The sequence below is a fragment of the Nannospalax galili genome, unplaced genomic scaffold (assembly GCF_000622305.1).
Source record: "Nannospalax galili isolate Female #2095 unplaced genomic scaffold, S.galili_v1.0 scaffold109, whole genome shotgun sequence".
Taxonomy (NCBI): domain Eukaryota; kingdom Metazoa; phylum Chordata; class Mammalia; order Rodentia; family Spalacidae; genus Nannospalax; species Nannospalax galili.
In genome coordinates, this window is record NW_008360315.1 from 1,415,909 (window position 1) to 1,431,622 (window position 15,714).

Sequence of the window (15,714 nt, forward strand, 5' to 3'; positions counted from 1 at the left end):
TAAATGCTTCTTCTAATTATATGGTTATTAAATAATTTTTTAAAAAATTTAAAAAAATAAAAAAGTAAAAAGTAATGATTTTTAGGAAGGTAACAGTGTAAGGTTGCTGTAATTAGTTTCTACTGAATGTCATCAATATCAAAATCAGCTTCCTTAAGGACACCAAGAGAGGAAAAAAGAAAGTTAAGCAATTAAATTGACTTTCTTCTCATTAACTTCTCATAATTACATTTTCAAAATTAAATGCATTTATGTGAGGGTCATGGCATTTTACTCTCATTAGTAAAAGTGACTTTCCTCTTAAAAGGGTTGGACTCTTTCTATAAAACATTAGGAGACTCGAGTAAAAGTTCATCTGGAATGATGATTAAAGTTACAGTTCCCCCAAACTGCATTCTTTAATGACGAATGACATTCTATATTTTCTGGCAAAATAAATTGCATTATTTCTTAATCACTGGGAAAAATATTCAAACTTGAAAATGAAAAACTTATAAGGAAAACCACAGTCACTTAATGATACTATGTTTTATTCAAATAAATATGCATACTTTTGCTCAGCATGTGGTAAGACTGCTCCAATTCCTGTAACAATCACAGGTGATTTTTTTTCCCCCCCCTAAGGGCTCTGTTAAAACAAAACCTTCTTGCTTTAAGCCACCAGAGGGAGCTCCATGAACATATTTCAGTATTTTGGCTTAAGAAAAAAAAATTTTTTTTGCTTGTTTTTTGAGTAACAAAATAAAAGTTTTCTTAGTAGAATTCTTCTTTTTTTTCTCTTCAATGTAGAAATCATTTTCTGAAAATACCTGTTTGATCCCAGAGGAGCAACTTGTATTTTTATTTCACAAATATTTGAATATTCTATATTTAAGGCAATATAAAAGATCACAGAATATAATCTTTGCTTTCATGTAACTTATCCAAGAGAGTTGTCTTAGACATTCTCTTCTCGGGCTGGAGAGGTGGCTCAGCAGATGAAAGGGCTTGTGGTGCAAGCCTCACAACCCGAGTTCAATCCTGGAACTCATGGAAAGGTGGAAAGAGAGAACCTCCTCCAGAGTTGTCCTCTTACCTCCGCACACACTCCATGGTACACATTAGCCCACACATATCACACACACACTAATAAATAAATTTTTAGATAGACAAGAAAAGAACGTACTCTTGTCCTGTGCTATTGCATCATCCATTTAAGCTAGTTGATTATATAAAGCTGTCATGTTAGTCTCCTCCCCTTTTTTTCTTCAGTCTCTCATTGAGTAGCCCAGAGTGCCCTTGAACTTGTGATTCTCTAGAGAGCTGAGATTGTAGATGGTCCACCACTATGACAGCAACATTGATATTTTTAAACTGTTTGATATTATGGTCCTCCAATTTTGAGGCTGGTGCTAGTGGCTTCAGTGAGTTAACCTGTGGAACTTGTCAAAATAGAATACTTAATAAACACAATATGGTAAAAATAAAATGTCTTAGTCATATAATATTGACCTATGTCATAAAGGAAAGCATTGGTAGTTTTAACTGAATTTAAATTACAAACTTTTGTGCAATAAAAGAATAAATAGGAATTAAAAATAAAAGGGGAAATATTTTAAACATCTATAATAAAGTTTTATTTCCCATGATATACAAAGAGCTCCTAAAATTAAACTCCAAGCATACGTTAACAATTAATATGTGAAAGAATAAATGTACATTTCTAACTGGAAAAACGTTAGCCTTTTCAGGAAGCAGAAATTGTGGGGCTGGAGAGATGGCTCAGTGGTTAAGAGCACTGGCTGCTCTTACAGAGGACCCAGGCTTGGTTCCCAGTACCCACAGGTGACTAACAACTGTCTATACCTCCAGTTCCAGGATAACCAGTGCCGCCTTCTGACCTCAGCAGGCAATGCATATACATGATGCACTTTCACAAATGCATGCAAAACACTCATACATATAAAATAAAAATAATTGAATTAAATTAAAAAGAAATTGAAGAGAGATTGGTAACATTCAAGCGAGAATCTGGGCTTTTTTAAAAAAATAATTTGAGAATTTCATACATGCACATAAGGTGTTTTTATCAAATACATGCCCAGTCCCTCCCCTCCAACTCCTCCTCCTCCCATATCTCCCCATCACGTTTTCTGATAACTTCATGTACTCTTTCTTCTACTTTGATTTACTTATATATTTTTTAATGGGGTTTTGTCTACTCTACCATTCCCCCTTCTGAAGAGGTAACCCTAAAATCTTTCAAGGATTAGGTAAAAGCTCCCAAATATTTTTGAGCTTTGGAATGGAGTAGGGTGCTAAGAGGCCTAAGAACATTGTGAGTTTTAGCCAAGAAACTGGTTACTTTTCTTTGGGGTCTTTTTACCCTAACTGCCTAGCCAGTTTCTACCTCCTACTCTTATGACACCATCCTCTGAAGAGGTTACTCAAATTGCCAATAGGGAATCGGGATGCAGACTACTCTGGCTTCTTCCATCCTGAACAGGGACACAGGGTGAGGCAATTGGAGTACCCCTTCAGTGGGTCTATCTAAAAGACTCCCAAATCTCATAACTTTTAGCTCTAAGGGGAAAAGAATGGTGAATAGGAGATGTGAAGGAGAAGTAAAGGCAAGAGTAATTAGCATTACAAGTTCTAGACAGGGAACTAGAAAAAAGTCAGAACAGGGCAATTTTCAAATATTCATATGAGATTCCATTGGAATTTCTTGACAAAGGCTTCCAAAAGCATCCCTCTCTTGGGTTCCTCCTCATTTTTCTTTTGTCTTCCAAGGCTGGACTCTAGAGTAATGGAGAATATGGGCTTTCTATATTCTTTGGAGGAATATAAATTTGTACAGCCTTTGGAGAGGGCAGAATTTCTCAGTGTTTAAATTATGTTGTTACTCTACAGTTCCATTTAAAAGTTTTTCTGAAAGACTTACATATGACATAAGAATGTATATATAAGAAAGTTCCTTATAGTGTATGGAGTAGGAGAGGCTTAACACCAACCTAGTTTTTATCCCCACAGTAGGTTAAATAACTCAACTCTACAATGTTGCCTTACTAATTTATCATAATGTAGAATTGTCAAGGCACATTGTTATTAAAAATACTTTCCTTTCTAATAATATATAAAATCATAAAACAAATTATAAGTACATAACTATGTATTTAAGTGTATTAAAATGTCTGAAAGAATAAAAATATCAACATGTAAGCCAGCTGTGGTGGTGCATGCCTTTAATTCCTGTGAGATCACTGTGACATGCAGGCCAGTCTGGGATGGTCTATGTAACCAGTTCCAGGCCTGCTGGAGCTACATGGTGAGACCTGTCTCCAAACAAACAACACTGGTTACCTCATGTAGAGAGTGAAGTGAGTTATCAATTTTTAGTCTTGCCTGAATTTTATTTTATTTTTTTGAAGCTTTTACAATTTTATTAGAATCTTAAAGAAAAATCCTCAGGACCCATGAGCTGGTAATCTTGGCAGCTTCCTTGAGGAGGTGAATGGTGGGAAGAAGGAAAGAAAGCCATGAAGCCATGCAGGTTTAGAGCCTGCATGGGAGGTCAGACATGTGACTGACTAGCAGCCACATGGCTGGGAAAAGGAAGCTTTAGAGAAAAAGTAAAGAAATACAAGATGCTAGGGCAGCCCAAAGCCTAAAGAAAGCATGTTTAGTAACAAAAGCCATGAAGAAGAAAAGCAGAAATTAGACTTTCAGGAAAGTGGACAGACTTACAGAGATCTATGTGACTGTGGCTCATGTGGAAGTTCTGTGGAGTTCTGCGTTAGTTCCGGGCAGGAAAAATTCGCTGTCTTGCCTGAATTTTACGTAGTCAACATATGTTGTTTGATTTATTTTTTAAGAAAAATGTGTGCGTTAGTAGTAGAACAGTTAAAATTAGCATCCATTGTGGGATGAGGCCTTAACCTCAGGGGTGTGTCTAATGGTAGGTTGACCATATTCCTGTGGATGCCCCCTCCATCCATGGGCATGTGGGCAGTACTAATTGGACTTAATGGATTAGTTTTTAAAAAGTTGAGAGGGGTTGTACTGGGGTAGATCTAAGAGGAGTTGGAGGGGTATGCATATGATCAAAATGTATGCATGTATGAAATGCTCAAAGAATACATTTCAAATGGTATGCTTTTTAAAATTAGCATTTGTGTATGAGGACAAAAGTAGCTGATAGCAAGGGAAGAACCTTGCAGTTTCTTTGTAGTACTCCACTTACTCAGTAAAAGGCATACTGAAGAGTACAGTGCTTTTTTTTTTGGTCTTTTTGAGACAGGGTCTCCCTGTAGCCCCAGCTGTCCTGAAACTCACTATGTAGACCAGGCTGGCCTTGAACTCACAGAGATCCGCCTGCCTCTGCCTCCCAAGTGCTGGGATTGAAGGTGTGCACCACCATGCCCGGCCTGTGCTTATTTTCAAAGGTAATATATTTTGAAAGAGTCATGGCAGAAGTGGCTCCCCTTTAAATTTCCATAAATTTGGAGTTTCCAAATTAATGCCTTAAAATCTTTACCTAACTTGCAGTTTTACTTTTTGTCCAGGCCCATCACACTCCAATAAAGAAAATGAATCCTGGAGAAGAAAGGAAGAAAATGTTTGAGGTATAAAGACATGTATAAAAATCTTTTTTTTTTTTGACACGGACTCCTTGTATAGCCCTGGCTGGTCTTGAACTCAATGGAGATCCACCTGCCTTTGCTTCCAAAGTGCTGGGTATAAGGCCTGTGCCACCACACTCGTCCTTACAAAACAGTTTTTAAAGCAGCAAGCAAAAATCCTGAAGAAACTTCCTTATACTCTGAAACCGGCAACCTGTCCACCTTGTTTCTCAGATGCCTGAGAGCTTCTCTCAACATTCATTCTTTTCTTTCTCACCACCCCGGGCATACTCCTGTTGATATGCTCACTTTCTTGATGAAAATAGAAAAAATGGAAATTATTACTGATCAAGATGTTCTCTTTTTTATTTAAGGAAGCACCAAAAAAGAGAAGGTCAGAATTTGTTGAAAAAGAAAAGAAACAAAAGGATCAGGTAGTTTTTTGCTCTTGTTTTTCTTCGTTTTCAAGATTGTAGATAAGAATTTTGAGTTCTGAGAAATATGTCTTCGAAATTGTTACAGATTAGTTTCATGAAGGCTGAACAAGTAAAAAGGCAAGAAAAGCAGCGGGTAAGAAGACCATCTGTTTTCTGTGGTACATTTATTCCTTTCCCTATGCATGTAAATTTTTTAAAGGAAGTATAGTGATTTTCATTTTATTGCTGTTTAGTCCATGTATTTTATATGTGGTTGAAATGCTATTTCATTTGTTTCTCTTCCCTAAAAGTTGGAGAGAATAAACAAGGCCAGAGAACAAGGATGGAGAAATGTCCTACGGGCTGGTGGAAGTGGTGAAGTCAAGGTAGGCATTGAATGTCAGTATAGTTAGACTACAGTTGCTTTTCCTCTGGTTTCATCCTGTTCTTTAAAATAGGTGTGACTAGCTGCTTTTCCTCTTGGTGTACAGATAATTCTCATCTAGAATTCTTCAGTATTTATTTTGATTTCTTAGTTTTCCCACATGTATTTGATAAAATGTGAAGGATGAGATACACAGTTGCTTTCAAAGGAGTCTTACAAATCAAATGCAAAATCAAACATCTTCATTAGAATTTTTTATGGAACTTAGAAAATGAAGTTCTCAGAAGACCCTTCTTTATCTGGCCTCCAGGATGTCTTGTCCATTCATACCACACTCTCTGCCCTGTTTACATAGAACAAAACAAGTTTGTAATTTCTTTACTGTAGGTAGCTTGCTGATTCTTATTCTTTTTACATTTGCACTTTTCTTGATAGCTTTCCCTCTCTTCTCCACCCTCTCTTCTGCTTTCATTCACTAACTTAGATAATCTTTGCCTAAATAACCGTTTACCTAGATTCTTTTTTTTTTGTAAATTTTTATTTATTATTTTTATTTTATATGTATGTATGTGTTGCCTGCATGTAGGTAGATACACCTGTGTTGTGCAATGCCTGCAGAGGACAGAAGAGGTTGTCGGATCCTCTGGAACTGGAGTTACGGACAGTTGTTAGCTGCCATGTGGGTGTTGGGATTCTGTTGTGCCCAGTTTGCAAGACCCCAAAGACCACCAAGGAGCCTACCGATGCAAATACACAAGGGTTCTTTTATTGTTACAAGCTTAAGCTTGGGCCCACTCTGTCACCGACTCAGCAGATCTCAGATGTGAGACCCCTTGCTTTGGGAGACAGAGGTTTTTATAGGTTTATTTCAGCAAGGTCAGCAAGTAGGGGAGTAGGGGGTCTCCAGCCTGGCAAGCATCTCATTGGTTGCAGCCCAGTGCCAAACCATGAACTGTTGGCTTCAGGAAATCTGAAAAGACATCTGGACTTTTAGTACTTTCCTATCCCTGGTTAATTGACCATTGGCAGGGGAGTTGTTCTCTATCCGTTCCAAGTATTGTGGTTTTTCTTGGAACAGGTCCCAGGGCTGGGTCAGTCCTATGGAGGTTTCATCCAAGATGGAGTCACTCAGGTCTCTCAATTCGAACCCGGGTCTTCTGCAAGAATAGTCAGTGTTCTTAATTGCTGAGCCATCTCTCCAGCCCATTACCTAAATTCTTTAGTTCAAACAGTCCCTTTGGTTAAATTCAGACTATGTAATTTTGGGCTGTTTACTTAACTTTTCTAAGTTTTATTTTCAATTCCTGGAGCATATCTACTAGGGCTCAGATAGTAATTTCTGTGTTTTGTTTTTGTTTTTCTGTTTTTTTTTGGTTTTTTGAAATATGGTTTCCTCCTGGCCTGGAATTCACTACGTAGACCAGGCTGAATTTGATCTCACAGAGATCTGCCTGCCTCTGTTTCCCTAGTGCTGGGATTGAAGGTGTGTGTCACTAAGGTAGCAATTTCTTCTCTTTCTTTTTTTTTTTTTTTTTTTAAGGTAGTAATTTCTTTACCCATCTTTGCCTTACCGGTTTGAGCTTTCTTTGTTGCCTTTGTTATAAAAAATACCATCCTGGGACTGGAGAGATGGCTCAGAGGTTAAGAGCACTGGCTGTTCTTGCAGAAGACCCGGTTTTGATTCCCAGCACCCACATGGCAGCTATGAACCATCCTAACTCCAGTTCCAGGGGCTCCAATGCCCTCTTCTAACCTCCACAGCATTGCACAACATGGGTACACTCACATACCTGCAGGCAATACACTCATACACATAAGATTATTTTTAAAAAGTACCATCCCAAGCTGGGCGTGGTGGTGTATGCCTTTAATCCCGGCATTCGGGAGGCAAAGGCAGGCAGATCTCTGTGAGTTCAAGGCCGGCCTGGTCTACATAGTGAGTTCCAGGGCAGCTACAGGAAGACCGTGTCTCAAAAACACCAAAAAAAAAAAAAGTACCATCCTGTATATATCTTTATCTGCTGGTGAGCTGAATGCTAAAAGTCTCCAAGATTCCCCATGCCTAGTGTATGCACCTTGTATTCCTTCCTGTTGAGTTCTGAGTAGAATTTGTAGGTGTGGTGATATGGTAGCTCCCTCTTATGGTCATTCCTGTTATCACACTGACAAAACAAACTCCCTCATGGCAGACTGCAAAGGGAAGAGTCCAGGGAAATTTACCTCTGCTGACCTGAAATATAGTAAACATGGTATTGCAAGAAAATGTGGGTGACTTCTGGATTCTAACAGTGATCTCTAGCCAATAACTAAGGAGAAAACTGACCTTATTCATAGAACCACAGAGAAATGAACTCTGCCAAGAACCAGTGAGCTGGGATATCCTGAGCCTCAGATGAGAATGTCACCCTGGCTCACACTTTGATTTCTCCCTTCTGAGATCCTAAGCCAGGGACCGAACCAAATATACTCTTAAGTTAGGGAAATTATAAGATAATACATACTGTATTAAGCTACTTAGTTTATGATAATTTGTTACACAGCAGTAGAAAATGAATGCACTGTTAATCATTTGTGTTATAGTTGTTACTTTTGACATTGAACTTGCTGTCACTCAGCATATCTTTATACTGTAAATTTACCCAACTTGTGCCCCCATTAATCACCTGTTGAAGTAGACCTTAGATATTTATCGAAATGAATTGTTTACCATTCTTTTTTTAAAATATTTTATTATTTTTATTTTATGTATGTGAGTGTTATGCCTACATGTAGGTAAATGCACCTGTGTGCCCACGGAGGACAGAAGAGACTGTTGGATCCCCTGGACCTGGAGTTACAGACAGTTGTTAGCTGCCATGTGGGTGCTGGGATTCGAAGCCAGGTCTTCTGCAAGAACAGTGTTCTTAACCGCTTAGTTATCTCTCCAGCCCCAACCATTTTTGTTTCTTTCCTAAAAGTTATGATTTGGATAAATATGTGTTTTGATTCATCTAGACATATATAATCTGTCCTCAATTTATATTATCTTTGTTTCTCAAGATGTTTTTCACATGTCATATTAATTATTGAATAAGAATATTTTTGTCCAATTCAGTATTATATAGTATTTTTAGTAATTCAGCTTTATCGAAGTAGAACTTACTACTTAGCTAATAAGAAATAACTTGGAACTTGGTCCATAATAGAATTAGCTTACTGTGTACATAACTGAATTGTAAGCTCAGGAATCTTATCCAATATCTATGCCATATTCACTGTTAGTATTGAGGTTTTGATGGTTATTTCCTGCTCCTTAACCTCAGCCAGCTGAGCTCCTGCTGTTCCCAGAAGGCGTACTGTGGCCCTGTGGCTCTTGTAAGGTGATAAGTTTTATTGTTCTTGTTTGATAACATGATAGATTTTGTTAGATACTATGTCCTTTTACTTTATAGATTTCTGTAATGCTTTTGTGGAGGATTTATAAAACCAGTTTCCATGATATGAACCAGATTCAGTCAGTGTCCATGCCTATTCCTAAGTATGAAATGTTTTCCATGTTAGACTTTTTGGTTTCGGCATAGTAGCTAAGGACATGGAGCTTCAGTATAATGTGAATCAAAGAAATTTCCAAAGTACAGATGAGTGAAACCTGAAAAATAAGAAAAATAATTCAAAATTAATACTATGTTTATATACTTCTAAACAGGCATTGTTAGTCATAGTATAAATATCTGACCTTATTTAGTATTTGCAAGATCTGAGATATCTTTACTTCATCTGGCTTGTTTTGTTTTGGGGTGGTTTTGTTTTGTTTACTTTTTTTTATTTGGTTTGGTTTTGTCTGAGACTGGGTCCCATATAGCCCAGACTGGCCTTGAACTCACTATCTAGGTAGCAGGGGCAAGGAAGACCAAGATTGAAGGAAATAAATCTTAATCCTTCTGCCTTTACCTCTCAAATGCTGGGATTACAGAGATGAGCCGCCATGCCTGGCTGGTTGGTTTCCTTCTTTTCAGTGTGTCTCTTACAGATGTGTTTTTGGAAAAATATGTTCCATATATGTAGTTTTGATTATCTGGCCATCATAATATGTAGGAGGTATATCTTCTAGTTTGAAGATGCATTGTAATAATCTTCATTAATAAAAATTAATAGTTTGTATGTGCAATAGCATGAATCAATCTCAGAAATATACTACATTAAGGAAACTGGACAAAGGAGCACATATTATGATTCCATTTACCTGCATTTTCAGAAAAGGCAAATGCACACAGTAGTGACAAAAAAAAACCAGATCAGTGATTTGGGCATTGACTGCAAAGTAATGGAGGGAGCCTTCCTGGGATGATTGTGGTTGTGGCAGCAAATACTGAGTATGTACATTTATCAGTATTCCTCAGCACAGGGCTGGAGAGGTAGCTCAGTGGGAAATATACTTGCTGCTAGGTCTAATGACCCAAGTTCAGTCCCCAGGATACACATGGTGGAAGAATAAACTAACTCAATGGGTTGTCCTCTGATCTCCACCGGTGCATCACAGCACACAGAAGCATGTGTGTGTGTGTGTGTGTGTGTGTGTGTGTGTGTGTAAACACAAAAAATAAATTTTTTAAAATTTTATTTATTGTTTTTATTTTATGTGTATGCATGTATTGCCAAACACAAAAAATAAATTTTTTTAAATTTTATTTATTTTTATTTTATGTGTATGCATGTATTGCCTGCATGTAGGTAAGTGCACCCATGTTGTGCAATGCCCATGGAGGTCAGAAGAGGCTGTCGGATCCCCTGAGATGGGTTTTTTTTTTTGGTCTTTTTGAGACAGGGTCTCCCTGTAGCCCCAGCTGTCCTGGAACTCACTATGTAGACCAGGCTGGCCTTGAACTCACAGAGCTCCGCCTGCCTCTGCCTCCTGAGTGCTGGGATTAAAGGCATGTGCCACCACGCCCGGCTACCCTGAGATGGTTTTAAAAAATCATCTGCTTATGCTTATAATTAGTGAATTTTATTGTATATAAGCCATACCTCAGTAAAGATTAATTTTAGGAGATGACCTTTTGACTATAGGTATCTTCAGAGATGTTTACCTGCATTTGTATAACTAGTGAGAAACAGAACACTCCAAGCTAAGCATTTACTTAAGTGATTGCCTTCATAAAAGATGTGGCCACCTTTTAACAGAATTCTGATTCTTGACTTAAAGTACATATTTTGAGGATGTATGAGAAGACCTCGATGGAGTTTCCTGCTTAATTATTTGTCTTTCCTATTTCTACCAACTTTTTGTTGTTTGTATATCTTTTATTAATATTTAGCCTGAACTGATCTTTAAAACATCAGGCTTTCTCATAACATTTTGTATAAAGTACTTTATCAAGATCTTAAAACAAATTTCTGCTCATTGGATTTCCCTAGTTCTTTTATTTGATTCTATTCTTGGTCCTTTTTAAAGATTAGCAGTCAGCTTTAATTCTGCCTGTCTTGTTTAAAGTTCTATTTACCTCTGCATTTGAGATTATTGATTTCCTCTTCCATAATGTTTATGGCATTCCATGTTTTCTTAGTTTAACCTTTTCTGCCATCTCTCTTTACTGTGGGTTGTTGACTCTATACTTGAGGTCTTCCGTTTTTGCCCTATCCTTTGCTCCTTTCTGCATTAAGTCCACATGCCCACTCGGCATTTCCTTTTTCAGTGGTTCCTTTTCTTCTAGTCTCCCTTGGTGCCATGAAGTAGCCCTCTACTACTACTCTTTTGTCTCATATCTGCTTATGGGTAGTATTGACTTAGTGATCGTCTAAAAAATTGTGTTTATTTCATGAATGCGTTCTGCCCACGCCCATGGCACGGACTCCCGTTATGTTTAATGCTCTGTTTGTCTTCCATCTGTGTTTACCATCATAGTTACTTCCTCCTCCCATCCACAGCACCAAAAAAAAAAAAAGTACATTACTCAGTTTTATTTTAATGCTTTGATTTTCTAGTCTGGTTTTATAGTTTTTGTTCTTCTTTTTTTGTTTGTTTTACATTGTTATCAAGACTAGCTTAATTTCTTTCATCAAGACTTTAAAAAAATAGAGATTTTTTTACTTGTCATTTTTTTTTCTGGTTTGTGAATATCCTTAACACTCAACAACTTCAGAGTGTACCTGCTCCATTTGTTCACTCATTCATTCATTCACTTACCACGTAATTGGAATGTGCTTTTACTTTTGCATTTTTGTCTGTTTTTGATAAATATTAAGATAATATTATTTTTCCTCCTTTATGTACATACAGAATATGCTTCAATAATGTTTATCCCATCATTTCTACTTGGTGAATAGATTTGGAGTTCATCAAAAGTCATGTGCTAATGTTTTTGCTAAATATAATTTTTATTATATAATTGAGTTCTGCTTTATATCTAAACGATATATACCTAAACTTTTAGAATTGGGTCCTATGAAATGCACAATATAAATATGTTTCAAAACTTCATAATGAGGATCTGGTTTTTGCATATTGATATGAGTTTAGTGAAATTTTAGTGTTTTTGTTTGTCACATTGTTATTCTTTATTGTTAAGCATTGAATTTTACTTTTTCTTTGCAGGACAGCTCAGGCCTCAAGGCCCCATAAGATTAACATGTGAGAGCTCTTTGTTTAATCCTCAGGCTCCTTTTTTTGGCAGTGGAGGGGCCGTGACGCCATCACCTTTCTCTTCTCGAGGGCAGTATGAACATTACCATGCCATTTTTGATCAGATGCAGCAGCTGAGAGCAGAAGAAAATGAAGCAAGATGGAAAGGGCATATCTACAGCCGGGGGCTCCCAGAAAGGTATGACTGTGTCTGCACTAGTTACCTGTGCTTTGCTTCAGAGAAAGTAATGAAAGTCACTGTGCATATTTATCTACAGAGGACTTCCCCCTGGAGTTCGTCCAGGATTTCCTAATGGGGCTGGAGGTCACCACCATTTCCCTGATGCTGATGCTATTAGAAACACTTTGAAAAGATTGAAGGCGGTGTCTAAACAAGCCAATGCGAACAGGTTGGACTGTGATGATCCATAAATTCATCCTGTGTGTAATTTTGTCCTTTGTCATAACTACACTTGTAGATGTTTTCTCCATTGTTTACATAGAAAAAATTTTGCTTCCTGGATGTAATAATTTTGTCAAGTGCAGGTTGGCCTTTGATTACATTATGGCAAATGTGTAGCTCTTCAGCTCAGCTTGATTATTGTGGCTAATTTTTATGTTTAGACTGAGCATACTATTTAAAGGAACATGTGATAACTTTTAGCTAACATATGGTTGTGATAATTTCATCCACTTGCTTTAAATAAATCATAGCATAAATTTAAATGGAATCATACTTTTCACAAAACTCCAAAGCATATTTTTTTGTCTTTCCTCATTCCTTAGAAGCCCATTTTTCTCTTTGCCGTCTTCAAATGTTTCCTCTTCACATTCGTCTCTAATTTATCTCTCTTTTTGATCCTTTTCATCAGATTTTTTCCATGGAATTAGTTTAAGGTGCTAATTGGCAATAGCTATACTTTGCATACTTCTTTTTTTTCCCCCTTTAGTGTGTATGTGTTTTTTTAGACATTCCTTTTTCTTCAATAAAATTTTCTGGTGAGTTATGAAAGAATGAGTAACATTTTATGAAATCTTAATTTTATCTTTTCCTTATAAAATTCCTTATTGTAATTTTAGAAGTATAATTAAAATCCTATGGTTTCTCTCATTATAACAAACAATTAAGATGTGTTGAGAATATATTGGAGAATATGTTGTCCTCCAATATATTGGAGTGTTTGCCTGGCATGTGTGAGGCCCTATGTTCAGTCTCTAGAGCTGAAAAAAGAAAGTTGTGGTAAAAATAAATGTAATGGAGTACAATAAATAATTAAGCATGAAATAACATTGTGATTTTGTCTTTTTTTTTTTTTTTTTTTTCCCAAACTGAGGACCAAACCCAGGACCTTATGCTTGTTAGGCAAGCACTCTACCACTGAGCTAAATCCCCAACCCTGAAATAACATTATGATTACATTATAAATTATGTGTAGAAGCCAGAGGTATGAAACTAACTCTATATTCTTCCAGTTTTTGAGAAAGGAAGGCTCCACACTCAAATTCTATATATATTCTTGAACAGCAATGAAATACACATTTTCTTTGAGGTGCTAGTAATTGAGCCCAAGACTTAATGCATGCTAGGCAAGCACTCTACCTCCCTACCACTGAGTTACTTCCCTAATCTTGGTAAAGCAAATTTTATGTGAGACTTTTATCCTTCCATATTACTTGTCATTCTAGTACTGTGTTACCTTATTTTAATTGTTTTTCATTACTCCTTTAACATGTTCAGTAACAATTTCCAGAGCAAGGATACATCTCTTTCAAAAGTATCTATAAATTTTTAGGTTCACAGTTGAATTAATACAGTTATACAATATTGAACTCAGTATAAACTCTGTAAGACATAAAATTGAATGAGTTTTTAACCTTTAAAGAAGATCTCCAATTCATTTTAAAATATGCTTTTTCCTACATTTTTAATGCTACTAAGGCTTAGATGTTTGCACATGTGTGTTTAATGTGTATGTAACTGATTATTACTAGTCACAGTCGGTTATACTCAGATCCTTTGCACCTGAGTATGGATATAAAGTCATCAGGTAGAGTTCAATGGTAATGTTTATCACCTCTGCTAATTAATATGAAGTAAATCTTTATACTTCCTCCTCAAATATGTCTTTTTTTTCTTGAATTTTTTTTGTCTGTGTATATCATACAGAATATCCCAAACAATCTTATTCATCTATATACCCACTTCCCAAATGTTACCCTCCCATAGCCTCCCCCCCAAACCCTGACTGGAGCCCATATACTCTGTCATCCCTGTTACTGTCCACTGTGTTGTCGGCGCCCCCAGCCATTCCATGGTGCTTGTCCATATTCTGAATCTAGTCAGTCTATCTAGAGATCCTTGTTTTAATAAGATCAGTTGTTCATTGTTTACCAGCAATCAGTTGTCAACATTCCTTTAGATAAGATTGGGGTCTGCTGTTCATTTTCCCAGATTTATGCTGGGTTATTCTCTGGGAGTCTTTTGGGCCACCCTGGCCAGTAACTCAAAGGAAGGTATCACCTGTCTGGCATTGTTTCTTGTTATGTAGCCTTTAGCTATACATATGAATTCTTAAAAAGTTATATATACTTTCCTTTTTGGTGTTTTAAGACCCTACAGTTGGCCCAGATAAACCAATTTATTTTTACTCTTAAGATCCTTTGAGGATCTGTTCCTCAGGGGTCCCATGGGCTTGGGAGGAGCCCCTGGCTCCTTTCTTTTACCAGTTCCATCTGTGTGAAGATAAGCAAAGGTCCTGCTCAACCATAGCCAGCTTTGCTTGGAAGCATGGAGGAAATGTTTCCTCTGTGTTGACCCTCCTCTTTGTAGACTAGACACAGGTTCAAGTCTATCTGGTGGGGTCTCCATGGCCTCCTTGATCAAGAGGACAGATGACTTATCACAGTTACAGGACATTTTGAGAGATGCTCATAGTTCCCTGGAACTAGGAGGGAAAGGAGCAAAAAATGTCCTTTATATCTCTTTGACCAAATTAGTATAGGCCTCATAGTGTGGCTGTTAAACATCCAAGAAGGTTAGTTTCACCAGTCTGGTACTTTTAATTACTGTGTGCCATGTAGATAAGGCTTGGGCAAAGACCAAATGTGATCAGATAAACCTTGCCTAGACATATATTCTTTGATCTAGTTGTATGTGTAATTTATCAGCAGGTTCTTGGACTAATATGGTTCCCTCTGGTTTTTTAAAACTAGCTAGGCATTATTTATCTCTCGCATTGCCTAACCCTTCCCCCATGGTTTCCCCATTTAAGGTGCCCCTGTTTTTCCCATTTCTCCCTTAATAATACCTTTTTCCGATGGTCTCACCTCTCTTGAGTGCTTTCTTTCCCTTTATCCCCTAGGTTCCTTGTATAACCTTCCTTCCCCCTTAAAATAACCCCATTTTTATCCATATCTCCCTTATTAACACCTGTTTCCTACTGTTCTTCTCTTTCAGATTCTTTCTTTTCCTTTACCTCCCTGGTTCCTTTCCATTATCCTGGTTCCTGTAGTTATATCTGGATACATAATCACTTAATCCAGATTTGGTGCTAGGATCCACATATGAGGAAGGACATGCACAGTTTTTGTTTTGTTTTTTTGTTTCTGAGTCTGTGTTATTTCACTTAGTATAACAGTTTCTTGTTCCATCCATTTACCTGCAAATTTCATGATTTCATCTTTCTTTACTGCTGAGTAAAACTCCATCGTATA

At 37.1% G+C, this 15,714-nt stretch overlaps 1 protein-coding gene across 4 annotated transcripts in view; it reads left to right on the top strand.

The window, feature by feature from the left end:
- Positions 1 to 15,714, top strand: part of Nek1 (NIMA related kinase 1) — a 182,039-nt gene that overhangs the window by 49,479 nt on the left and 116,846 nt on the right. For 2 of the 4 annotated variants that reach the window (XM_008824939.3, XM_029559550.1), the window contains exons 12-17: positions 4,545 to 4,604; positions 4,976 to 5,035; positions 5,124 to 5,171; positions 5,329 to 5,403; positions 12,036 to 12,199; positions 12,279 to 12,410. In XM_008824939.3, the coding sequence (XP_008823161.1) occupies positions 4,545 to 4,604; positions 4,976 to 5,035; positions 5,124 to 5,171; positions 5,329 to 5,403; positions 12,036 to 12,199; positions 12,279 to 12,410 (539 nt within the window). The remainder of the gene's footprint in view (positions 1 to 4,544; positions 4,605 to 4,975; positions 5,036 to 5,123; positions 5,172 to 5,328; positions 5,404 to 12,035; positions 12,200 to 12,278; positions 12,411 to 15,714) is intronic. The other 2 variants (XM_029559551.1, XM_029559552.1) reach the window with 1 other exon arrangement.